Below are 27,850 nucleotides of genomic sequence, written 5' to 3' on the forward strand. Positions count from 1 at the left end.
TGAATGCGTAGGTCCACTCATAGGGTCCACTGGTTTCGGACACCACTACAAATGGCTGTTCCCTCAAATAGTGCCCTATTTGAGGGTACGTTATAGGGGGCGATTTCGGGCACAGGTTTCGAGGAGGACCTGTCACCACGGCGGACCATAGAGCTGGTAAGTCCCGCCCCCTCCGTAAAAGCCCGCTGGACCTCAAAGTTGAAAAACCGTCAATGCAAGTGAATGGGAGAAAATAATTATTTTCTGGTCCCGTTCGAATTGTGCCATGAATGTGAACATATGTTGTCTGTGAATTTTTTATATAATCTTTCATGTTACAAGTTTGACAGTATATGGTATGATTCGTCGGCTAGCAGTTGTGGAAAAGACATAACGAGAAAGACTACATGTCGCCTATGTGACGTCACCCCATAAAGTTGACTTACCCGTGGTTTTCGCCAACCTCAACGATTTTGTCCTCTCCCTGAAAGAAGGCGGTGAAGTGCACCAAAGACAGCCATGTCTAGCGGGATCCGTGAGCTAGAGCCGTGAGCTAGTGGTGTTGACGTTTCAAACGCGCCGAAAGCAGCGAAGAGTTGTAGTCCACAAAGTGCTCTCACACAAAGTCTACCCGTATCAAACTTCTACCCGCTAAATTGTAGCATTCTTCACACGAAAGATTATATAAAAAATTCACAGACAACATATGTTCACATTCATGGCACAATTCAAACGGGACCAGAAAATAATTATTTTTTCCCATTCACTTGCATTGACGCTTTTTCAACTTTGAGGTCCAGCGGGGTTAGCGGAGGGGGCGGGACTTACCAGCTCTATAGACCCAGAGCCATAGACCGACCCATAGGGCGGACCAATGTGGGGTCCTGACATCATTCGTGCGCGTTCTGATGACGCGTGTGTGTATGTGTGTTTCAACAGCTGATTGAAAGAGGTCGCAGTTTTCCAAACAGCTCTCAACACTAATCTGCTAAATATATATATATATTTCAGCGTCTGATGTGATTTATTTCTTTTTCTACACCAAGACATTTTCGGAATGACTTAATTTGGTGAGTGTCGGTGGCTGTTGTCACCTTTGAGTAAGGACAGGGAAGTAATATTTGTTTTTGCCAAGTCAGTGCTCTGGCATTTGAGAGAGTATCTGCTTTGTTTCGATTCCTGAGTTAGCCACTTAGCTGGTGATATTGTCGATGACGATAGAATTTTTTTTAATATTTAACCTATATACAGTGTGTGCTATTATTTCGGTTTCGTTTTTTTATTGTGTCGTGCTACTAGATGTTTTAATTTATTGCTACTCTTTGTACTAGCAAAGCTAGCTAGCAGAGTAGTTAGCAGGTAGCTTTATCATAATGACAGCTTCAGAGAAAACCCTTATGATGTTGTTTGTCGAATGAGAGATCATACGTTGCTGTTTCTTTCTAGAATAGTCTGTCTGAATAACACATATACACATTTGTAATAGATGTGTGAACAATGTCTTTCTACAAAAATGAACTAAGAAAAATGAAATATTAGCAGTTGGAATGTCCCATCTTATAAGCGTTTTTAAGCGTGCTAGACATAGGCTACTACTACATTAATTTAAACATCCTAATATGAATATTCATGTCAGGTTTTTTTTTTGGCTTCTAAAAAATACAACATTTACAAGCATAAAGACAATTTTCTAAGATGGTTACATTACATGAAATTCTGAAACGAAAGAATGTATATTATATTACAGATATTACAACCTAAAATGGTATTACAAGTAGTTTAATTTTTACTTTAGTTTTTTAAATAATTCAAATATATATCATATCTTTCTTGAAAATAAAATATATATATTTGCTTTAGAACTTTACATTTATGAATGTAAAATTCAGCAAGGAATAGTACTAAAATAATTATAAACATTATGAAAAGTGTCAAAAATAAACATTGGCATTTTTAACCTTTATCTTGGGGATAAATTCCCTTTTACAAAATGAGTTAGTGGGTAATTGTTTTGTCAAAGTGGTGAGCAATTGGGTGAAATACTGTCATTCAAATTTATTTTATTTTCAAGTTTATAGTTTACTGGGTAATCATTTGGGCAGAAGACATTTTTGTCGAACAAGCCCGAATTCTTCTCATCTAATGTCACTGAATTTATTATTTCAAAATCTTATACAGACAGGCAAAGCTATCTGAGTTATTTTTTATTATTTTAAAGGCTACTACACATGAAAAGATTTGGTCAATTAATAGATTAGAGTTGTCAAAATTAGGAAAGCAGCATCATAAAGGATCTTTAGAGCCCGACATGACTAATAATTTGAGAAAATCAGGAACTGCACTGAAATTAATAGCATTCTCTCATCTACAGTTATACCTCCTTTGGCTTACCTTACCTTTCCTCGGTTCAATACAGTTCAACCATGGATAAGATTTTGGAGGCGCTGGTGAGCTCCTCCCATCCTCTGACTGTCAAACGGGCTATTGTGAAAAAAGTGATAGAAGCTGCAGAAAAGGAGGTGACAGAGGAGCAGTGCCAGGCCTTGTACCATCTCACCACCCGCTTTATTCTCCTGGGTGAGGATGCTTTTCAGCGACAGGTTGGCCTCCAAGTGCAAGAGGCATACGCACGCTACCATCGCGATGAGTTTGCCCGCTTCTTCAGCAAAGAATACGTGCTTGGTCTCCTTCAGCAGGGCTACAGCTCGTTGGAAAGCAGAGACCCTGCCATCTTGGACTTCCTTCATGGTTCTCTCCGACTTCTCATCAGCTGCCCGGCTGTGTTAGAGTTGGCACCACTGCTACAGACGGAGGTCCTACGCATCATCTGTGAACGGCCAGAGCCAGCAACCTGTGCCAAACTGGCCACCATACTGACGGACTTCCCTCAGTGTGTCCCACGAGAGAAGGCAGGAGTTCTTTTCTGTCATCAGCTTGTGCGCACCTTTGCATACTTCAACTGTCCTGCCACTGAAGAGCGGGAGTTACGGGAGTATGTGACCCAAGTGAACAGGGTGAGTGCTTTGCTGCAGGGCATCTGGAAGGCTGAGCCGGCCACGCTGCTACCGTCGCTGCAGGAGGTGTTTGCCATCATCTCATCCACAGGTTAATAAGCTCTGATTCCTCTCATGATGGTATATTAGGTCAGGGGAATAGTTCATCCAAGAATGAAAATTCTGTTAGTATTTGTTTACTCACCCTCATGTCGTTCCAACCTTATATTACTTTTTTCTTTTTTTTTTGTGGAAAATAAAAGGAGAGAAAAATTATTGCTCCTTTTACATGCAATTACCGGTAGAATGAATGGATATAAAGAGTATGCAAAAGCACCATACACATAGTTGTAAATACTGACAGGATTTAGAATTTTCATTTTTGGGTGAAATAATTTTTGTAAGGATATAAGATGTCAAGTTAAAATATGCATTGTTTTTTCTTTATTTAATTAAGGCTTTTTTATGCATTTATAAAAATGTCCAATTAAGGGTGTTTAAAAAAAAACAGAAGCAAAATAAGGCCATTCAAATCTAGTCAGAGAGGATGCAAAATGGCCTTGAAAAACGATTTTTGGTGTAATTTTTTTATTATATACAATGCTACCTCATAATCACTGTACAATGTGTTTGTTATCATTTCAGATCCTTCATTTGAACCTTCCATTGCTCTAGCAAGCCTGGTCCAGCACATTCCTCTGCAAATGATCACAGTCCTCATCAAAAGCCTCACCACTGACCAGAATGTTAAAGATGCCAGTATGACACAAGCGCTCTGCAGGTCAGACTCTGTCTGTGTGTGTGTGTGTGCTGTGTAAAGCTTGTGAATAGTGCTTTTGTGTCTGTTTCAAAGACTAAGCCCTTGATCCAACTGCCATCATGTTGTTTTCTCTACTACTTTTGCTCTTAAAGTATGTGGTAATTGCATTTATGCAAGTCATTTGGAAAGAGTGCCGTGTCTATAATGCCTTAACTGATTTTAAATAAGTAGTTGTTGTTTTGTTGTTGTTTTTCCAGGGTTAAATCAATGTTGCCAGTTTCTTTCCTGTGGTGATGTTACAGTTATGTAAGGTTTTTATGTTGCCTGTCCTTACCCTCTTTTTTTCTCTTCATCTTTTTTTAGGATGATTGACTGGTTGTCCTGGCCTCTAGCCAATCATGTGGACACTTGGGTCATTGCTTTATTAAAGGGACTTGCTGCTGTTCAAAAGTTCACCATTCTCATAGATGTCACACTGTTCAAAATCGAACAGGTTTGTGTATTTACCCATAACATAACTTTTAAAGTCACATTTTTAAAGAACAAGACCAGCATTAGAGTACCTGCCAAAAGTAAAGAATATGAAACATAATTTTTATAAGGTATTAGGAGACTGATTAAATTCTAATTGAATTCAGTTCTTTCAGGACATTTACCATTAACCATTCTTTGATACCTTAGAATCGGTTAGTGAGACTTGCTTGGAGAGACTTTTCTTTGTGTTTATGTGTATGAATGTGTGTTTGTTTGTTTGCAGGTCTTTAATCGTCTCTGGTATCCCATTGTGAGACAGGGAGCGCTGGTGGTTCTTTCACACATGCTGCTTAGTTTCCAGCACTCTCCTGAAGCCTTCCACTTAGTAAGGCCACCATAAACTAGAACTCACCAAAACATTGCTTCACCTTTTCCACCTCAAACAAATTCTAGCTTTAAAAACCCTATGTGTTAAAAACTGAGATTTTCCCCTTTTATAAGGGCTTAAAACCTAATTAAAGCTGCATAGATTACTTTTATTCCTCAATAACATGGTTATTATATTATGTATTACGGTAATAAATATCTTATTTTATTTGTTTTATTTTCTGTTAATATTGTATCAAATGAGTTAGAGCATTCTAAATGTTTGTGGTGCTTTTAAGGATAAGTTGTTTTAGTATAATTATTAATGTGATATGAATTATATTACCCCTGTCATTTATACCAGGTGGTCCCCCATATTGTCCCGCTTGTGAAGTCTTTGAAGAGTGATGGCCTTCCCAACAGTAAAACCTTCCTGCTGCAGTTTGCAGAACTCGTCCACTGCATGATGTACCAATATTCTGGCTTTCCGGACCTCTATGACAGCATTCTTGAATCCATTAAAGTAAGATAAAGATGGGTTTAATCTCTCATGAACTAACTGAACTAACTGTTTTTGAAAGTCTGTTTGAAATCTCTTATGCTCACCAAGGCTGTATTTGTTTGATGAAAAATACTATAAATACATATATTGTGAAATATTACTTACAATTTAAAATAACTGTTTTAATATATTTTAAAATGTAATTTATTCCTGTAATAACAAAGCTGAATTTTCAGCATCATTACTTCAGTCTTAAGTGTCACATGATCCTTCAGAAATCATTCTAATATGCTGATTTGATGCTCAAGAAACATTTCTTTTTATTATTATTGTTTTAAAACGGTTGTGCCGTTTTTGTTGAAATCAAGATACACAGATTTTTTTCAGGATACTTTAATGAATAGAAAGCTTGAAAGAACAGCACTTATTTAAAATGTAAATCTTTTGTCACATTATTAATGTATTTACTGTTACTTTTGATCAATTGAATGCTTCCTTTCTGAATAATTGTATTAATTTCTTTAAAAAAAACTTACTGAATGCAAACTTTTGAGCAGTACTTTATACTTCATCTATTCTATGTCCACCTCTGGTTCTGCTGTAGGACCTGCCAAAACCTAGTGAGGAGAAGATCAAATTTGTTCTGAACCAAAGTGCCTGGACCTCTCAGTCAAATTCATTTGCCTCAGGCCTGCTCAAGATCACCGGCAAATCAGAAACGGGGAAGACAGGACTTGTAAATCTGGGGAACACATGCTACATGAACAGCATCATCCAAATTTTATTTATGGCTACAGAGTAAGTTCAAAATCTATTACCGGTACATATTATCTGATCTCTGTATCAATCTTTCTACCAGTACATGTAATTGCATGTTTTTAATGATTGCTTGTAAACACAAGCAATGTGTAATGCATAATAAAAGAATCCTCAAGCATTTATATATGTATAGTACTTTTCTTTTTTTTCAAACGCAAGATATTTCTCAGCTCTAATAGTCTGTCCTTTAAAGTTTCAGGCGACATGTTATGTCTCTGCATTTGAACGGCAGCAACAGCCTCATGAAAAAGCTCCAGCTTCTATTTGCCTTCTTGGCCCACACACAGGTTTGTTTTCTGTCTGTCTGTTTCAGAACGTTGCAACACTCAGCACTGCTGGGTGGGTGTGCTAAATGAGAGTATTATGAATACCTGTTAGTGATTATGTATCATTGTATATGCCCACCAGAGAGCAGCATATTCGCCAAGGAGTTTTTTGGAGGTTTCTCGGCCGCCATGGTTTTCAGCCGGATCCCAGCAAGATTGCTCTGAGTATTTGCGCTTTCTTTTGGACAGGTAAACTCAGAAAATGGCAACATAATCCTTTTCCATTACTAAAGAGATATATAGCTATTCCTGCAAATGTTATATTTACGAGTTACTCTAGGGTTACTTATATTTACGAGTTACTTTATTAAATAAATACTCTAGGCATACAGCTGTAAATGCCCATGCTTAATGCAGGACTGAGCAGATTTTAAACTTTGTTTCTCAAAACAAAGAAAGGGCTGTTTAACACATTCATTCAATTAGTCATTAATACTGCTTTATTTTGTCAAATGATTCCTAAAGAATGACCAAAACAAGCTGAACTTTTGCAAGAGCCCGTGCAGGAATGAGTGTTCAGTACGCGTACACTTAAAGGCTGATTTATACTTCTGCGTCGGACCGACGCCGGAGCCTCTACGCGTTGGTTTTCATTTATACTTCTGCGTCCGCGTTGACGCCAAGCGGCAACCTCCCTGTCTCTCTCTCTTGAAACCAACACGAAAGTGAGTTAAACTGCAATTCATCAACTGGCCGCTTGAGGCTCGTGTCAAAAGTGAGTCAAGTCTGCATCTCCCCCATGTTGAAATGCCCAACTTAACAGCAGAATTTTTTTTTTTTTTACAGCCTTGTACTCGAAGTGATTTTGGTCTATACGGCTAATTTTGCCCTTCATGACAACTGTGAGGGGGTTGAATTTTTTTTATTTTATAACTCATCTAAGTTTAAATTATATTAAGTGTTAAATTTCTGCATAATTAAGGGCGTGGCCACTTGAGTGACAGGTGGATTGCCGCTGATGTCAATACTAGCCGTTTGTCTGCTGTTAGCCGTCACTTCACCTCAGCAAATTTTAGCTGCTGAACTTGCCATCTCTGCAGTGTTTGTGCTTTTTTTCGGGATTATTTCATACAATTTAATACACCCATTACTTCGCGCTGTATTTCAGTTGTTTTCCTCTGTGAACATGCACTAATGGATGTCTGACAATTTCGTTGCTTTTTGGAGTTTTCAGATTTAAAATGTCAATAGATATAAAGGCTCGTTCTACTCTCACGGAACAGATAGATTATAATATTCTTATGTACCGACAGATGAAATCCTGCAGGTGTCGGTGCCATCTAAGCAATAAATGTACATCCTTGAATGAGCGTGGATTTCTTACGCATTTACTTGAAGTTCATAGGTAATATATCTATGGTTTAACCCATTTGAGAGGCGGCCAAAATGGACTGAATAAGCTCTCTACGAACTTGACAAGCGATGCCGTGCTGACGGACCATAGACTGTAAAAAAAGAGTGACTGACATGTATGCACATAAATCACTGTAATATTAAGTTACTGCATAATACATTTTCAACTAGCAGAATAGTACAGAATCACGATACACAGTCTCAAAAACAGGAACATTTAATTGGCTTTACATCATCAACTGTCACTTTAGCGCGAGGCCCTGTGCAGTCGCAGACTTGGTACTGTCAGTAGCATATAGCATTAGCATTCCTCCCAAGCCTGAGCTAACTCGATCACGTCGAGCCAGGTGGGCGTGGTTTCAGATAGCCAGGCTCCTCAGCTCCACCCACGCCCCGCCTCTTTGCCAATTTTCTGTTATCTGGGAGTGACGCGAGGCCAAGATGGCGACAAACGGCTCCGCCCACTTTAGGCTTCAAAAATGCTCTTCAGAAACCTACGGGTGACGTCATGGACACTACGTCCATATATTTGTACAGCCTATGGTTGACAAGCGATTACATATGCAGAGGGAGCATGTGAATATAATGAATATAAGGACATAAGCAGGTCATATAAGTCCATAAAGTGTGGGGAAAGTTGTCATAAGCCCTATTCAGACAGTAATTGTTTCTCATGGGGAAAATCTGTGAATTTATTGACATTTAGAATTTCTGGCACCACCTGCATAAAAATCCACATCTGAGTTTACAAGAAACCAGTTTACCAGAAAGTATTTTTTTGACCACTGCCAAGCACTGTACTGTATGGAGCACCTAAAGCAAGGATAGGCAACTGCAGTCCTAGAGGGCCACTGTCCTGCAGAGTTTAGCTTCAGCCCTGATAACAACTCACCTGCCTGTATCTATCTAGTAATTCTGAAAACATTGATTGCCTTGTTCAGGTGTGTTTAATTAGAGTTGGAGCTAAACTCTGCAGGACAGTGGCCCTCCAGGACCAGAGTTGCCTATCCCTGACCTAAAGTGACGTAGTGGTGGAAAAAAATTAGGATGGGATAAAACATTTTTTGGGAAATCTTTTGCGTTCCCCCCAAAAAAACTTTGTGTTCCCTCGCAAAGATATTTGCGTTCCCATGCAAAACATGTTGTGAGCTCGCACAGACACTTCCTGTTTAATGTCCCGCTGACAGTGCTTCAGAGCTCCATACGTTAATGGAGCGCTTCATAGTGTTTGAACTTGGACTCAAATAAAGAAATGCGGTCATGCTTAACTCAAGGAATTCGTGAAGTGGGTAATAGGCCTATATTTATATATAAGGCCATTTTAAATATAGACACTTATTACTGAAAAAAAGTGAACAAAATAATGTAAACTTCTGAAAAGTGCCAGTTAATATGGCTGCAACAAATATGCAATAAAATGTTAATAATATAATCCTAGTCGATCAAGTAGCTTGGTCAAATGTTTACCTTATGTAAAAGAGGTTGTGTTTAATTTCTACATTTTTAACATGACCTTCATCATTTTGAGACATAAAATGCAAAACCGAAAACAATTTACACCATAGTGTAATTTTTCCTATTAGTAAATAGGATATTTAAATAAATATCATGTTGATTTAATATTAAATTAAATATTAATTTCTTAATTGTCCAAGTTATAACAGACATTTTGGGACTGACCATGTGAGAAGCACATTTCCAGTTGTTAGGATCATAGGACTTGCTTTCCCACCACAAATCGTCATTTGAACGTTTTATTTCTGAGAAGCCATGCTGATTTATTTATTAAAGACGTCCTCATGAGAAGCACTGCTCTCCGAATAGGACTATATATCATTAAAACAACATTTATGCATAGGCCTTTTGTTTTGTAATATTGTGTGTGTTATCATATAAATATGATTTAATCTGTTAACTACACATAAATATGAGATTAATCATGAATGTGTATTTCAATTGATTGACAACCCAAAAAACTATTTAATAATGTGTTTCCTTATTTACAACAGCAGGGGGAGTTCATGTATTTCATAGTCTCCATAAAGTTTTGTTCCGTCTTTCTGTGTGATATTAAGGTTGCATGAGGAAGAGAAGACTCTCTCAGCCCTTCAGCTGACCAGCCCAAAACCTGAACCTGCAACCACTTCTGCTGAAACTCTCCACAGTGCTGTAAGTCAGCCAGTCGCTGATGTGCCATCACACCCAGATCCCGTTGTAGCCGAGGGAGATGGTCGCACTCTAGTGGAGCGTATGTTTGGTGGTAGACTCTCTACAGCCATCCGTTGCATGCAGTGCCACAGCCTGTCAGAAAAAGAGGAGCCTTTTACAGACCTCTCTCTTGCCTTCTGCCCCTCGATGTCACATGCACATGGTCCCACTGATGAGCACAAAGGCTCCTCTGCGGTGGGACCGTGCCAAGGGTCGGTAAATGGAGGCAGTGAGTCCTCAGAAGGCTCAGTAAAAGAAGGTTCAGGAACCAAGATGGAGATGCCCATGGTGGAGCCCACGCTGTCTGTGACCGATTTAGTGGACTATTTCCTGGCTCCGGAAATCTTGGAGAACGAGAACTGCTACTTCTGTGAACGCTGCGCTTCTCTACAGAGGGCCGAGAAGGTCATGCGGGTGGTGGCGGCACCTGAGTACCTCATTCTGACTCTGCTGCGCTTCTCGTACGATGCCACCTGCCACGTGCGTCGCAAGATCCTGGACAACGTGGGCATTCCGCTGCACATGTGCCTGCCTCTACGCCAACACGGTAGCCCTGCTTCATCACCTTCATCAACTGCAGTTGCTTCCTCATCTGACTCCCCTGAGAGTGGCGAGAATCTAGCTAAAAAGCTCAAGCCTTCTCAGAAAGAGGAGGGGATGACGGAATGCAGAACAAAAAGCAAGAAAAATGATGCGGAAGTGCTGTCAGTGCCGTATGTTTTGAGTTCTGTTGTAATGCATTCTGGAATGTCCTCTGAGAGTGGTCACTACTACTCGTATGGAAGGAATGTGAGTAGCACTGATGGTCATGTTGCTCTCCCATGTCCTAAGACCGTGGAAAACGCCAGCCTATCGGAGAGCTCGACAGCCACACAGGAGAACATGGGGTGCACTGACCAGAAGTCAACGGACTGGTTCTTGTTTAATGACAGCCGAGTGACTTTTACAAACTTTCAATCGTTGCAGAACGTCACCTGTCGCTTCCCTAAGGACACAGCCTATGTCCTGATCTATAGGAAACAAGAGGTCAGTGGACAACCAAGCAATTCAGGGCCAGTCATAAACGGCTCAAAACTGAGTGGAGAGCCACCCCTGCAGAAAGAGCTGATGGATGCCATTACCAAAGACAACAAACTCTTCCTACAGGTGAGAATATTGTACATTATCAACGCCAACGGTGCTTTTGTAAAAGCATAAAACAGGCCTCATTTAATTCGCGTATATATACACTACCATTCATATGTTTGGGGTCAGTAATGTAAAGTCTCTCTTATGTTCACCAAGGCTGCAATTATCTGAACAAAAATACAGTAAAATACTAACATTGGGAGAAAAAAAATATTACAATTAATATAAAAGCTGTTTTCTGTTTTAATATATTTTAAAATGCAATGCAAAACAAGTTTGCAAAGCTGAATTTTCAGCAGTCATTAGTCCAGTCTTCAGTGTCACATGATCTTTCAGAATATATCTAAAATGCTGATTAGATGCTCAAGAAAAATGTTTTCACAGTTGAAAACTGTTGTGCTGTTTAATCTTTCTGCTCAATATAACATTTTCTTTGATGAATAGAAAGTTTAAAAGAACAGCATTTATTTGGAATATAATTTTTATAACATAATATAAGTCTGTACTGTCATTTTTCAAGATATTCATAAAAATTATGTTAATTCAACAAGCGCACAGACCTGTATTTAGTTCCTGTTTTCGGTCAAAGTCCAAAGTAGTCGATTGTCGAGTTCACGCGCATAGGTTTAGTTACCTATGATCACGCGCGTGAACTCGACAATCGACTACTGTGGACTTTGACCGAAAACAGGAACTAAATACAGGTATGTGCGCTTGTTAAATTAACAATTTTTATGAATATCGTTCACATCTACTGCAGTCAGATTCACCGTGTTCACTCTGAAGGAATCACTCAACATGGCTGGGCACTTGTATGACACATCAAGGATGATAAGAGAAATAAAAGCAGGTTTAAAATTTGCCCCATTCAAGTCAATAGGGTGCAAATTTTTAAAAGGGGATAACACGGTGTAGGCAACACCGATTTTTGTCGTTGTTCTCTGTATTGACAGCACTCCAAATTTACTAAAAATTGAGCTCAATGTTAAAATTGACCAGAGTTCTCCTTTAATAAAAGTATTCATTTCTTTAAAAAAAATGATTACCGGTACTGACCCCAAACTTTTGAACTGTTGTGCTTTTTTTTTCTTTTTTTTCTAAAAACTTAGTAGCATAATGCTCATTTGTTTTGTCTGGTTCTATCAATTTATTTAAAATGAGAAAAAAAACTAACATAGACATGGAGAAAAAGAACATAGAATCACTTAAAATATCAGATAATTCCAATGATTGAAATAGTGAATGTCATTAAATACTTTTTATTTTGAAGTATATTTAGGCTTTTTTGAATGTGATGAGTTTAATATAGCGTATCGGTGAAAGGAAAATGTTATTACTTGATGGTTATTCGACATGACATTTTTAGAGTCATTCATTTGAAATTGTAAAATGTTTTTTAAAATCATATGAAACATTTTCCTTAATCTTGGACACTCTTATTTGACATTAATTAGAGTTTAACCTGGAGCATTGATTTAAATCTTCGTTCCTTTCCCTCCAGGAACAGGAGCTGAATGCCAGAGCTCGGGCTCTCCAAGCAACCTCTGCTTCTTGTTCTTTCCGACCCAATGGGTCTGATGACAACGAGCCCCCTGGCAGCTGTGGACCCTCGGGTGGGGGTGGGGGGGGAGGGGGTTTCAATACCATCAGCAGACTCGTCTTTTGAGAGTCACAGACATACCCTCAGAGCACTGGACAGTCCAACTGACAATACCAGTCCTAATTGCCCACAGTCTGGATAAATGTGCCACCTCAGAACAGATGTGTCTTAATTTTTCCGGTTTGCATGCTTTTTCCCTTTACATCAACTTGTTCATTTGAAGTGAAATTAAGCACTTTTCAGTACTATAGGTCAGAAATGGGCATGCAATAAATTTGTACAATACAGTAATAATTTTGGTCTCCTTCTGGAATCTTAATCATTTCATTTTCTAAAAATAAATCATTAGGCAGAGAATGGTTTTAAAATGTAAAGCAAATATTTTTGGACCATAATATACAATGAACTACTTGCATGAATATTTTTAACTGGAAGTTTTTCAACTTCTGGTTTTAGGATTACAGTTACAACTGTTTTGTTAATTATTTAATTACAATTAAGTTAATTTATTCATTCAGGGAATACTTTTTTTGATTTTACTTTTTAAATGTTTAAGCTTTTTTTGAGAATTTTATGTGCCTTTCAATACTTCAGATTTTACAGATTTCTTGGACTGAGTATACAAAAAACACCTTGCTCTTGCAGTACAGTGTTATTATGTAATGATTATGTTTTTGCTCTATAGTAAAAGACTCATCATTGAACATGGTCTTAATTTTGTTATCTAAAATACACACATGGTTAAAATGTATCACTATCACATTCTCTGTCATTTCTCTGTACTCTGTACGTCTCTAACTGGGTTTCAGCATGCAAGAAAGCTCAGCATTATAACAAAAAAAGCTGAAATTTTGGAAAATACATTAAGAAAGACTCTTACCCACAATAGCATTATTATCATTAACTAACACCATTAAAAATGAAGATTGATATTTACTAAAATAAATAAAAATATTAAAAACTATTTTATTTCAGTTAGTTGCAAATGCAACATTTCTCATGTTAGTTTATTTTTGAAGTTGAAGAACTAAAATAACTAAAACTAAGTAACACTAAATAAAACGTAATAACTATAGACATAAAAAAAATACACAAAAAATAATAAAATCACGAAAACATCATAATAGTATGTTAATGATATTTAAATAACACTGGTTTACACTGTGCACCAAAGCAGCAATTACATCAAATGTTATCCTTGTGAATATGATATGGGAAGTTGCTTAAGACGTATTCTAAGACCGTGTAGTCAAGGTCTGTTTTCACTATCAAACATGAGACAAGACACTTTGTGGCTATCAATCCATTAGTCCACCCCCAACCTCCCAGTGTCCTCAGTTTGAACCACTGTGCTCCTGTCCTTTGGTAAACCCTGACACAATGCTCTATTCTTGACCACAAAATGCAGTTAAAATTAGTATGCCATAGTCTTGAAGCATTAGTAACTGAGTCACTTAAAAGGTGAGGTTTAAAAGCATGAGATCCCTTCCTTCAGAGGGCTCTCTAAAGCCACACCTCCTCCAAAACAGAGCCAGAGCAGAGTCTGCATAGCGTCACGAGAGACTTCAATAAATGACCTCATGTCTCAAAGCACATAACAAAAATAATGAATGTTAACAATTTAAAGAGCTCTGACTTATACCCCCTGATTGCTGCAGATTCATTTCGGCATTGATAGTATTGCCGAACGCACAATTCGGAGGACATGAACGTCCGAGAACATCACAGGTTGCGCTCTCTTAATAACGGTAAATACGATACGGCGTGCGTGAACGCAGCATAAGTTCATTCTTTTGGTTCAGGAGGAACTGTAGCTGCTGTTTGTTTGTCTGCAACTCTGCATAGCTTCATGGAACGTGCTGATGACGTGTGATTGCGTGAGAAGAGTGCGCGGAGGAATGGAAATGCATACGTTGACAGGCAGGTGTGGACATCCTTTCATTCGGACCGAATGCAATGATTGGACGCGCCTTTTTTGTTCCTGATACTTCCTCGGATGATAATATGTACCTTTTTTATATTAAGATGACTTCTATTATTGGTTGCTATCATCAGGATGCATGTGAAGAGAGTTTCAACCAGTATAACAAAAAGTGTTCATGAAAAATATTACTTAACTTTAAGGTGTGGTGAAGCACTCTTTCTGTAGATGCACATTTCTTAAAAGGAGAACTAAAAGATGTAGAAAAGTCGGCCTTGTGGATTTCAGATGAGGGCACCTTTAGCTCTTCAATCTCACCCAGAGCCATAATAGTTTTATAACATGTGCGCTGTAGCATTGCTCCACTCACACAGTCTCTAAGACCATTGGTAAAATCAATGACTCTCAATTATTCAGCAACTGACATACACATTTCTAGTTTAGGACACTCCCACAAACAATTTATTATGTGACATCGAAATTTGTGGGATGGTACTTATATTTGGTTACATACACATTGTTAAAATAATATTAGCTTATAATGTTGTTATAATATTGTAATAAACATTTGAATGGCCACTTGCATCATCTTTGGGTTTTTACATAAAAAAGGAAGAAAACATCCAATGTGTTGATTATAAATTATAACATAGCATACCCAGAAACCTAATATAAATGGTCAAACATCACTGTGAGTTGTATATTGTCAATATAAAGTGAATTCACCACTTCGTTTTTTGGCTTTTTTATGCGGTTTTTAATGACATACTTTATGTAAATGGTTGGATCTGGTAAGACAATTTCTTGCATGCAAATTGTGCACCAGTCTTGCCATTAACATATAGTATTAAAATAATGCAGGCTTTTTAAATTTAAGACAGTTTTTTCTGCACTATAACTCAACAAGCGTCTCATAAATTATCCATTTGTAAGAGCTCAAAACTCTAAAACTTTCACTGTAAACAGAATTGAATAAATCAAATGATCTGCCCTCTTTCTGTCTCCTCTATTTCTTTTATTTAAATAGCTACATTAATTAGTAGTTGTTACTTTTAAGAATAAACTAAATCCTTCATTAATTGTAGGCTATAGGCCTACCTATAATAATTGTATTTGTTTATTGTGTTTATCACTGTAAAGCTGATTTGAAACAATCGTATAAAACACTGAAATGCCTGTACTGGAATGCCAGTGAAAATGTTCACTTTAATCCACGTACAACTTGAAATCACATGATGAAAGATTAGGAAGGATAAACTGACTATTGAGCTGTAGCTGAGTAGGCACAAAGCTTCAGAGATAACTAGGCGTTTAGCGTTTCAATAACATTCCAAAGATACCAATCCCACAATAATGTTCTTTACTGAAACGGTTCACTTTTCCTCATTAATCACAAGTAATTGATCAGTGATATAAACTTGAGTAGGCCTCCCTTGTACGCTTTTATCAATTGGCTATAAAGGTAAGCGGTATAACCGCAGGATAAACCTAACATAATACTAGTAGGCCTGCCTACGTGTGCGCACCACTTTTATTGGAAGTGCGAGTCGGTTCTTTCGAACAGTTCATTTAAAGAGTCGGTTCAACAACAAAATTCAGTGATTCTTTTACGTCCTGGCGTACTTACGTCATAATGTGTTGAATATTACATGCTGTAACGTCTAATATTGACAAATGTAGACAGGCATTGCTGGTTATTACGTTTTTTTTTCTCGATCGGACTTTATTCATATCGGTGCTTGGTCAGTTTGTTGCAGACTGAAAAAATAATTGGTTGGTTGGTTGGGTGCACACACTGTGATGGGGTTCGGTTCAATGAGTCAGCAACTCCTTTTCTACCATATACTGAAATTATAAGAAAATAGTTTATACTTGTTTGAATGTAGCCAGTGAGTTAATCTAAACCGATTCAGTCCGATTTGGTTTAAAAAAAAAAATACGTAGCAGTTTTGTGAACCGGTTCAATAGAATCATTAAAAGATTAGAATCAGAAGAAGAACTTTATTATCAGAGTAATTTGCGTTAAAGATTTGTTTACACCGATTCTTTGTAATACGAGCCACCGTCTCAGTGTCCCTCTGACGGGGCAACACTCAAGACTACATTTCCCATGATGTAATGTTCTTTATTCTCTGTCTTGGACGACTTCTCCCTGCCTCCATAGGCCAGAGGAGGCTGAGTTTAGGGAAAGTATCGACGTTTATGCTTGTCAATCAGCAAGGAGCTGTGGGGAGTGAAACTGGAGGGAAGGTCGACGATCGGGGAGGATTTCTACTTCAAAAAGCACTTAAGTGCGAATGCGACCATAATGTTTTGGAAAAACAAGGAAAAACTGTATATATTTTCAAGGAAACTGTTTTGTTTTACTTTGAAATAAGGTAATCAAGCAAAGCTTTCACTACGCCGAACTTGGCGAGTATCACTCGCTGCCTCGTTGCATTTCAGCTCGGAAAAAAGAAAACAACGGATTATTTATACCCAGAAAGTGTGTAAACTAATAGGGGACTGAACTACAGACGGATATTGCTGTTTAAACACACTGTGCTTGATTTATTACTCTCGCCAGAGGAGAGGACTTCATCCAGAAGAGTTTGTAAGAGCCAACCGTGTCGCTTTCGGGAAGAAGCTCTTCTCGTGTGGACGTGCTGGAAACCAGGAGTGACGGTATTCATGTTGTTTTAATACTTTGCACGTACTAAAAACACTTCGGCGAATCTTCAACTTCATATTTTGGGACTTCGCTTTGATATGTTGCAGGTTGAAACACGAAACTCAAAGCGCGTATTTTCCTGGAAGATTATAAGAAAATGAGCGGAGGAGATGTGGTGTGCTCGGGGTGGCTCAGAAAGTCTCCACCTGAAAAAAAGTTACGGCGTTATGTAAGTAATGTTTTAATCTTATTCAAATGCACTGACAGTGTTGTAACCGCAGGACTGTTGAGGCAAGATTCATGCAAATTTTAGTACGCTTTCCAACAACCGCAGGTCAATCAGTGCTCGCGGTCTGTCGGTTAAGGCTTTTTCTTTCTAATATGCCGAGGATCCGAGAAGTTTAAAACTGGTTTAGTTTCACAAAAATAACTTGTGTGTGCTGTGAACGTTGTGTGTGTTGTTTTCTCGAACGCATGTGCAAAATCCTTATTTATGGCGTCTTGATCGGTGCTGTAGGACACACCTACCGGTGTGTTGAGAGAACTTTAGTTGTTTACTTACTTTCTAAATAAAGAATTTACACACAAATAAAGAGCACTTTTGAGAAATATCTCTAAATGATGTACACTTAATATTCTTACATGCTAGCCTTGCAGAAAAGGCAGTTTTTTTTTAGAGAGGGTCGCCCCCTCATGGGTGGCGCCATGTTGATATCACGTGGCAAAATTGATCTAGGTAAGAATAACAACAATACAAATCATATACTTTATATATCTCTTTTAGCTAATTCTTGTGATTTTACCATAAAAGTACATGTTATTCCTAGTGCGAGTAGAACCCATGATGGTCACAGCAGTTGCACTTCAAAATGCCTCTGTCCAAGGCAACATATATAACAAACTTCATGCATCCATACCAGTAGTTAGTAGTCATAAGTCCAAAGCCTCTGCTACAGTTGGGAATGAATGAGAACCAGATAAGCGTAAACCGCTGACGCCTATTAGTGATGCTTATTGTTTTAATGGAATGTGGCTTGACCTGCGTATACACCACTATTATGTCCAAATCTAAACACGTTTATGTTGTATGTACTCATGCATAAGTTGTTTGCAACATTCTTTTATGCAGCAGATTAATGCAGCAGATTAATACGTAAATAATGCTTGTGCCTAAATTGTTTGCAGTGGACAGGGCACGGATCTTTTTAAAAATAAAATGACAACTTTTAAGTGCGGTTCAAGCTAAAAGCTATCGTTGACATGCATGAAGTTTTTGCAAACAAGTGCTGGTTCAGATAGATGACACTAATATTAATAATTAAGATTTATTTCAATTATTAAGATTCATTTTTAACTTAAATTGTTAATTTAACTGCTTGCACCAATTATCATCGCACGAGGATACTGTCTCCTTGATCTTGTGTATTTTAAATGTTTTCTTTAGTTTTATATTAAATACATTGTCTCATTCCATTTTAAAGGATGTTTTTGGAATATTTACTTTTCACTAAATCATATGAAAAAACGTCTTTGTTTGCTGCTACTTCAGTTGCCAAGACAACTGAACTTAACTCTCCATTCTGTCTGCTCTGGATGAGTCAATGCATTTAGTCATTCACACATTGTATGTGTACCATGGGGTCTTCCCTTCCTCTTAGTGGTAATATACACCAATAATCTGTTATGAAATCACTCACTTACAGCTCTGCCCGCTATCGAGCTCCAACCAAACATGTTAGAAATCACCTCCAGGCTCATGTGATGCTTTTTTTTATTGGATTCCTTTAATCTAGTGGAGCTCTGCAAGGAACATTGCTTTTGAATTCATGTTTTACCTCATTGTACAATCAGCAACACAGTTTAGACTCAAACATGTTTAGAAGGAACCTTTGGATAACAACTAATGCACATTAACAACTTGTTGTGATTGCATATAAGCAATAACAACTAATCCTTGTAGCTAGGCTAATGCATGAACATGCAAAGGCTTGAGAGACAGGGTGTGATTTCACATGCTTTGAGCTTTCAGAGTAAACGGTAGTCTGTTGAATGTGATTGAACAATGTTTTATGGCTCCAAATCTAATTAAAATGATTTCTGAGCTCATCCACACAATGCTATAATAAGATTAGATCTAAGCAAGAACAAGTGCTTTGTTGTACCACAGCATTTAAGCAAAGTGATGGTGGACAAAAGCCTTTGCCATAGTTTGCATCATGCAACTTAGTTGTTTGGCTGGTTTTTAGAGTAAGATAACATTAACTTCATTCTTTCCTGTTGCAGTGGTTTTGAAGTGCTGTCCTCAATATTAGTCTTCATTCTTATCCTGTTTTCTGGTGCATGAAGGTGGAGTGGTCTCAGTGTATCACATGTGGTGCTTTGAAAGTGGCTGATTAGGACCAGACTGTTTTTATTGGAGCCGAGTGGCTAATAGCTAAAATGCTTCTCTTCAAGAGGAGCCCCATGCCAGGTGTAGGCCTATTGGAGACTGTATATGTGTGTTTGACTAGTTATACTTGCGTTGGACGCCGCTGGGAATCTTCAGATGACCCTGTAATTTTTATCTTCCTCAGACGTCCTGCAATGTTTTTTTTTTTTCATGTCACTTGTAGACATCCAAAAATGTAGGCTACACTACCATTCAAAAGTGTGGGGTCTGAAAGATTACCCCCCCCAACCCCCAAAGTTAATACTTTTGTTCAGCAAGCATGCATTAAGTTGATCAAAAATTTACATTTCAAATAAACACGTTTTTTTAAAACTTTCTATTCATGAAAGAATCCTGAAAAAGTTTTCACAAAAAATATAAAGTAGCACAACTTTTTTTTTCTCCAGATTTGATAATGATACATAATGTTTCTTGAGCACCAAATCAGCATATTATAATGATTTCTGAAGGATCATGTGAGACTGAAGACTGGAGCAATGATGCTGAAAATTTAATTAAAATAGAAAACTTTAAATAAATAATAGTTCAGAATATTACTGTTTTTACAGTATTTTTGATAAAAAAAATTCAGCCTTGGTGCTTAAAAAAAAAGCTTGCCTACCCAGCCTTTGAATGTTAGTGAGTGTCTTTCAAAATCCATTGTTTATTAACTCTCCTTGTGTGTGCGGTCTTATGTCTAAATTAAATTGAGTCTTTGAAGATTCTTTTTAGGTAGCTCATATCCTTTTCCTGATCGAAACACTGCTGAAACAGCAGAAAGACATACAGCCTGCAGCCTCAAAACAGCATACACTCAGTTATTTCATAATTAAAAAGATGGCTATTATTTGCATTTGTACCAGCTGGAAATTTGAATACTTTGAACATGTTATGGAATCATAACAGTAGAGATTGCACAATAGCACTTTGTCTGAATGACCTGAGGTTTTGTCTAGCTTCTGACAATACGTTTTTTGCATTTTCTATTCTAAATCATATCTTTGTTAGGAGTAAAAGAAAACAATAGATCAGATTATTTATCTGAGGAGTTCATTGCACATGCTCTGGATCCTCTAGCGCTGCAAAGCTTTTAGTGGCTTAGGGTCAAAAGTCTGATGTGTTTTTGACGGTTTGGCTGCAGTTCAAGAGCAGAGCTGATCATTTGACTCGACTGTTTGCAGGGAATGCTCTTGATGGCTCAAAGTGCACAGTGCTTTACTGAGGGTCTTCACAGACAGGCAACTAGCTAGTATAACAGTAGTATATTAAAATTGCCTACACAAGTATAAAAATAGTTTTTTTTCTTTAAGGCCTGTCCATGTGAGACATCTGACTGGTGGCATCAGCATTTCATAAGCTGTTAATCCCCACGTTAGCCACACAGTATTGCTCAAACTGGACTCTTACGTCAGTTGAAAATGTCCATGTGGGCTCATTTTTTAGTGTCTTAGCATTTTTCCATTTGGCTTCATCGTCTCTTTGTTAACTTCTTCTTTCACACCCTTCTTGTAATGCTTGGAGAGACTATTTGTGAAACCGCCAAATGAAGTTGGGAACACATGTACGGAATGGAGGAGTATTGTGGGAACTCGCATTGAAGTCGGAAGTATTAATATTACTCACTTCTGCTATTGAGACCATGTCATCTCATCGTTCACGTGATTTTTCACTTAGAGCGCATCTGGAATCAGAATGTAGCCTACTTGCTTATAGGGCTGTGCGATTAATCCAAATTGAGTTTCGATTTTGGCTTACATCGATTATGTAAATGCGAGTAATCAAGATAAAGCAATTATCGTGCCCTAAATGGTCAAATGCACGGTAAAGTATGCCAAAATGCTGGGCTTGGCGAGTGTTCACATAAAGCCAGTCTGTTATGTCTTAAGTGAACGTAAACAGAATGTGAATCAGTACACTGGATCCGTGCATTAGGTATTAAATTGACTTATTGTTTGTAATTTGCATGTTTTATATTGTATTTCTGAGTACTGAGTACTGACTTTTTCCAACTACTAAAATTTTTTAGTTTTAGGACTTTTATTTCTTACATTAGGCCTAGTTAGCGTAGTATTCTGCTGTGGTTTAGAAATTGGAATAGAGAATTGTGATTGGTATCAAAAATGTAGATATCAAAGCAAAACTTACTTCCAGCAAATATATACTTGATATATTGCTATCGATAAATAAATGGCTCATTTAAGGTTTTGGCCATATGACCTAATCATAATCTTTAAATAATCGTGATTACGAAATTAACCCAAATAATTGTGATTTTTGCAATAATAGAGCATCCCCACTTGCTTATTTATTTGCTTACTGGTATATATTTGTATGTCTGTGTAAACATACATTTACAAAATTCTGTTTTTATTTATTTGCATGTTTTCAGTTTTAAATGTGTATTTAATCAGATGATTATCAAAATCAGAATGTCCCTCCCCCTGCATTTTGTAGCCAATCATTGTTTATGGTGGTGAAGTAGCCTAACTTGAACCTATTGGCTAATTAAAAATGTAGGGATTTTTTAATAATTTAATATTTAATAATTTAATATAAAAATTCTGGCCAATAACGATAAGCCAATAATTATTTTCTTGTTATGCCTTATAATCAATAAATGTCAGATATTCAAATTCTATACAATTTAGTCTAAAAATAAAAGTGGATTTAGACATCAGAACATTATAATGTACAGTACAGTATATATATATATATATATATATATATATATATATATATATATATATCCAGTACTGACTGATATGAATGAATCAAAAAATATATGAAATCAAAAAAATATAACATTAATAATAATAAATAAAATACGTGCAAGAAGCTTGTCGATATATCCTGCCCAAACGTCCTGTTTCAATAGGAAATGTCCACAAATGACAATTACGCAGAAAACTATTATGACCGTGGTATTGATTGAAATGTGTTGTTGTTGCAGTTACTGTTGCTTTTTTCAGTCCTGCTTTGTGGTAGTTTATTTCTGAGATTGTGAAATTATTGTTTATGGTTGGTAGTACACGGCAGATTTCCACATTGCAATAAGTGTCAAGGAAGATTGAGAGGTTGGAGCAAAACAGGGAAAGAGAGCCAGAGGGGGAAATGCAGAAATCTAGGGACTTGTGCAGCTCAACCCATCTAATCAAGAACGCACTCCACCCTTTTGCTTTAATGCAACTCAGCAAGCCACTAGGTGCTCCAAGCATTTACAAAACAAGCCATTACCCATGCCATGCACTGGCTGTTCTCGCTCACGGCCTTTAAGCATGCGGTTGCATTTTAAAAGCTTGCTGCACTGAATTCAGTGGAGTGCACAGAGGAACAAAAGAATTATTTCTTTTAGTCAGGATTCATTAAATCTGCTTAGTTGGGGGAAACATATCGTGCCACTTTTTGCAGAAACAAACAGTGTTTGTGGCTGGGGTTATCGGCTTAGCTAGGTGCTGGTGCAGACATTTTTTGCTCATTTGTCCTCTCTCTCTCTCTCTCTCTCTCTCTTTTTGCCAGTCTCCCTCCCACCCCGACTGGTCATTTGTGTCCAGAGTAGTTCTGTCAGGGCTGAGAGGGGCCCTGATAATGGATTGCCTCTGCTATCAATTATTAACTGTAACAAATAAGAAAAAACCTTTTGCAATATTAATGTGCTCCACTCCTACCCAATATAGCTTTTCAATAGTGATGGACCGAAATGAAAATTCTTGGCGGAAACTGAAAATTCTGGACACACTGGGCTGAAAATCAAAACTGAAAGTGCTCTTTTGGAATTAGCCTTTGTTTTAAATGCCTTGCCGTACAGAGATGATTATGATCATGAACACTATTATGATGTGCGGAAGAAGCAGAAAATAATTATATTATATTAAACAATTTTCATTGCCAAAAGAATGGTGTTTAGTAACAGAAGCTTCTCTGCCTTGCCACATGAGAGATGATTCCTCTTCTGGTGAATTGCATTAGATGTTACGTTAAATCGCTTCACAGCAAGCAAACATTATTTATTATTGTTAACAACCAAGAGGGTGATGGGTGTATGTTAAGTTTAGAGTGTTTTTCTCAGAAAAACTTTTTTCAAGTTATATTGAAATTATTTAATTATAGAAGAAATGCCCAAAGGCCCGTGATGACCTTTGATTTGGCCTACCATTCCATATCACTAGGTGGGAAAGAAACATGCCACAAGTCTTTGTCATCAATATCTATTTGTTTATTCAGGTACTATTTTATTTTATGCATGTTTTTGTAAATCAACTATCGTCATTTAGCTCTTTTCCCACATTCATGCTGCTTTCTCTCTCTCTCAAAGATTCTGTTATTGGTTATTTAAGTAACAGTTTTAGGCTGTTGACATTTTAGGCTGAAAAGGGCATTTCTGTGGCTTAGTCTTTTTGGCTGAGGCATTTTGTGGTTGAAATCCCTAGTGTCCAAAAATCCCTAGTTGGATCATCTTGCTTTTTCTACACTCCAGGTGATAGCCTAAGCAATTTCAAAAATAAGGGCTTATGTAAACATTGATTTAGTGAAGTGCATTTCAGTTATTTCAAGGTCTTGACAAGCAGCATGACTGTGGTTATTGTCTGAATATTTTTTGAATATAATTGAATTTATTTCATGAAATGGCCAGAGAACAAATGGGCTTGTCTGCACATTTTGAAACAGCTGTGGAGTGTCTAATAATACGTTAAATTTATTATTTAAAATGGTTACCACTCACTTAACCTCTAACTAATGCACAAAAACTCTCCATGTATGGTTACTATTGAATGTCCTATTTGTGTGGAAAACACACAATGTAAGTGTGTATTTTGGTATATTGCTTTATATAACATTATTAAAGGGATATTTCACACAAAAATGAAAATTGTCATAATTTACTCATTGCCTCATGTTGTCCCAAACCTGTATGAGTTTCTTTCTTCTGTTGAATACAAAAAGAAGATATTTTTAAGAATGTCAGTAACCAAACAGTTGATGGACCCCATTATTGATGGACTTCCATAGTATAATTCTCTCTCTCTCTCCATACTATGGGAGTCAGTGTGGCCTTGGGCCTGTTTGGTTGCTTCTTCAAAATATTTTCTTTTTGTGTACAGCAGAAGAAAGTAATTCATACAGGTTTGGAACAACTTGAGGGTGAGTAAATGATGACAGAATTTTCATATTTGGGTGAACTATCCCTTTAACTGTTTATTAAGACGCAACTCTAGTTTTAAGAACATAACAGAAATAATGTTTAGAGACCTCATGGGAAACAGCCGATATGATGCTAACATTTTGGAATACGTACGGCCGTGTAACCGCATGTAACGTGATCTGTGCATTTTTTTGCAGGCAATCTATAGTGCCTTAGGTGTACATGCAGGTTCTTACGAAAACATTACATTAGCATTGGATAAGCATTTGTTGCTCGGTTTATTTTATTTTATTGGCAGGATGGTGTGTGTTTTAGGATTCCAGTGGTGAGGGAAGAGGCCTCAGCTGTCGTAACTCATTCACACAGTCTGCTCTCTAGAGGGCCTCCAAAGGCAGCCTCTGTCTGGGAGCAGGGAAGGGGACGTGCCCCTTTAAAACACACACACATAACCAAACATAGTCTCTCCCTTTACTCTACGACCTTTCTATTTTTGCTGGGAAGCTCAAGAGTTTATTATTCACCAGGGCTCCATCAGTTTGATCCAGAGCACAGAACTTTATATACAGACTATTTACATCCCTTGGTGGGAAAGTGTTGCGGAAACAAAGTTGCATTTGACTTTTCCTGTTGTTGTTACTGTACTAAACCACTTTCATGGTAAGACTGCTTGATTCTAATATTTTATTGACTTTAGTATTGTAATCAGTGGTAATAATTTAAATGAATAGAATGCTGTCTAAAATCTTTATGTACTCTTCCAAGATAAAGCCAGTCACACAACACTTTGAGCACACAACATCAAAGTTACGTCACACTCCGCAGTATCTTGTTTATAAAGTAAATTCAACATATAAAAAACAATAATAAATCCAAAAAGTAAAAAATATACAATTTACTCTACTTCACTGTAAAAATATGCATAGTGTAGTGTAGTGTGACCACCCCTTAAAGTCCGCGTGAACCGGAAGTTGCAAACGACTTTTCTTAAGTGTTGTGACGCATTTCCGAGTGAAAGGGAATATTGAACAGAGGGCAGGGTTTTACTTTAGCGCTCCTCCTCTCCATCTCTCGCCCATATCAGAGTAACAGTTTGAGGGGAGTGGCTAAGCGTTTAAACAACCCAAGTTCTCATGCCTACGTCATCAGAAAAAATAACCATTCCAGACCCGGAAGTAACTTTTCAGACTTTGATTAAAGATAACTTCGGCAAACAATTTTTTTTCCGTGTATTAACTTGCACGGATTAATTGTTCACCACAAGACTAGTAATATCCGCTAACAAAGTAAATAGGGTCAATTTTGATTTCATGCCGACTTTAAGCTAGGAATGTTCCTGTTTGTTGCTATTTCATGAATAATACATTAAGATGTTGCCTAAATGACAAACTCCACATTCAACCTCTTAGCATTTAGCAGTATATAAAACACTATAATTATATAATATACATTAAAATATCTCTATATATGCAACAGTTAGTTCCAGTCCTCGAATCTGATTGGATGAGAGGCCCTCCACGTCTACTGATATCCTACCAGTATCAGCACTGGGACTTTTCAATGTTTTTATAACTCCATGTTCTTGACTAGACAGTGTACACATAAATAAAACTCACATCATTTTTTAAAATGCTACTGTTCTTATGTCACAGTATGTAGTTATACGAGTTTTTTTCTAGGTGAGAATTTAGTTGTTATATTATTAATTTATATTATATTTCATATTTTTTTGTTGTTGTGGGAAAATTCATATTCGCAGCGCAATCATACATTTGAACTACTGGCCTGACTTTTTGTCTAATGATGTGCATGTGCAGTGTTTAATAGATCTAATCTGATTGCTTAACATCTTAAATACATTTTTTAATTTTTCATCCTGGCACCTATGTGTCTTGGTCACTTTTTTAAAGAAGGGCTTTTATTTCACGATTTTCCAGAGGCCCGCTACAGTCATGTGCTCCTGGTCTTATCTGTAGTGCTTGTTTGTAGTGTTCAGCCATTGAGCATGACGATCCTAGCTAATTATAACCTGCTGAAGTGCTCAGTGGCCCTTTGCTTATTGATGCCTTCGAAATCTGATTCACAACACGTTTGATAAGCTTTTATTCTCGCATGTGTCATTGTCTGCATATATCTAGACTAGTGTTGTTTTGTCAACTGATCCCGAATTAGCTTTAGCCTGAGCGCTGAACTGCAGAAGTACAGCAATGAGAGGCTTACATGAAAAGGCAGTTTGTAAACAGATGTGAGCTTTTATTTACTGGGGATATTTGGTCAGTCTTGTTCTTTCCCATGCAGAGATAAGATAAAATGAAAATGGAAGTCTCACACTTTCTTCTTCTCCGGGTTTTTTTTGTCCTCTGGTTTCCATATAATATAGTTTGTGTTGAGGTTTTCTAAACTCCTTCTGTACTTTCACAATGCCCTGCATGAGGCTTTGAAGTTATTTTGATTAAATTAAATGCAGTTGGCCCTGATTACAAGCCGTATCGATTGGATTCGGTCTCTCTGAACTGAAGTGGGTGCTATGAATTTGTCAGCACCATTCAATTTAGACTGTATACTTGCATTTACTTCAGTGCATTACTTACTGAATGAATATAATGCACAAAACCATTTTTGCAAATATTTTATTTGATATTTAATATTTCTTTCAGAATCAAAAACAGCTAGACAGAGATCGTTAGGTTTAATGCCGTGATTTAAGATACGTTTATCCTGACACAATGTTTTAAAACATAGCAAAGATGTCCTTCTGACGTGAAGAACATTCAGAAAATAGCCCAGACGGAATGCAAGAACTATGTGCAGCCATTTCTACCAACAGATATAACAGACTTTTTTTTTACACCTATTGTTGAAGCTGATCAATTTGTTTCAGAAGCAGACTTGATGGCTGTAGGGTGCTTTAAAAGCAGTGATTTTTAAAGCATGTTTGCAAAGTTGCCTTGATCTTTTAATATATAAGAGGTCTTTGTACCATTAAAACATCCTGCAAGTATCAGAGCTTATAACATCCTCCTCATTATAAACAACGTATTTAATCAAGCTCCAAAAACAACTCGTTTGGATATTGGGGTACTTGTGATGTCACATGGGCAAATGCATTTGCATATGCCTGCCTCTAGAGAGCAAGACATTGACGAATATTTTTACATCATTGCACCATAGGCCCTACCTACTAGCGTTCAGTCGCTTAACGGCTG

At 37.3% G+C, this 27,850-nt stretch overlaps 2 protein-coding genes across 6 annotated transcripts in view; both read left to right on the forward strand.

Annotated features, from left to right (window-relative positions):
* Window positions 1-842: 842 nt before the first annotated feature.
* usp38 (ubiquitin specific peptidase 38) lies at window positions 843-13,264 on the forward strand. 2 transcript variants are annotated; one of them, XM_079615215.1, is made up of 11 exons: window positions 843-1,049; window positions 2,351-3,084; window positions 3,618-3,753; window positions 4,096-4,225; window positions 4,490-4,591; window positions 4,937-5,095; window positions 5,679-5,872; window positions 6,087-6,180; window positions 6,302-6,408; window positions 9,648-10,926; window positions 12,410-13,264. In XM_079615215.1, exons 2-11 carry the CDS (start codon window positions 2,403-2,405, stop codon window positions 12,572-12,574), a joined length of 3,048 nt encoding a protein of 1,015 aa, XP_079471341.1. In that variant the 5' UTR covers window positions 843-1,049; window positions 2,351-2,402; the 3' UTR covers window positions 12,575-13,264. The 2 variants fall into 2 exon arrangements, with proteins under 2 accessions (XP_079471341.1, XP_079471342.1); XM_079615216.1 differs by having other exon boundaries at window positions 2,396-3,084.
* Window positions 13,265-16,453: 3,189 nt separating this feature from the next.
* Window positions 16,454-27,850, forward strand: part of gab1 (GRB2-associated binding protein 1) — a 71,138-nt gene continuing 59,741 nt past the window's right edge. For 3 of the 4 annotated variants that reach the window (XM_079615056.1, XM_079615057.1, XM_079615059.1), the window contains exons 1-2: window positions 16,454-17,093; window positions 17,187-17,308. In XM_079615056.1, the coding sequence (XP_079471182.1) occupies window positions 17,237-17,308 (72 nt within the window). In that variant the 5' untranslated portion in view covers window positions 16,454-17,093; window positions 17,187-17,236. The remainder of the gene's footprint in view (window positions 17,094-17,186; window positions 17,309-27,850) is intronic. The other variant, XM_079615058.1, reaches the window with a different exon arrangement.

This window comes from Phoxinus phoxinus (genome assembly GCF_949152265.1).
Source record: "Phoxinus phoxinus genome assembly, chromosome: 6".
NCBI classification, from domain to species: Eukaryota; Metazoa; Chordata; class Actinopteri; order Cypriniformes; family Leuciscidae; genus Phoxinus; species Phoxinus phoxinus.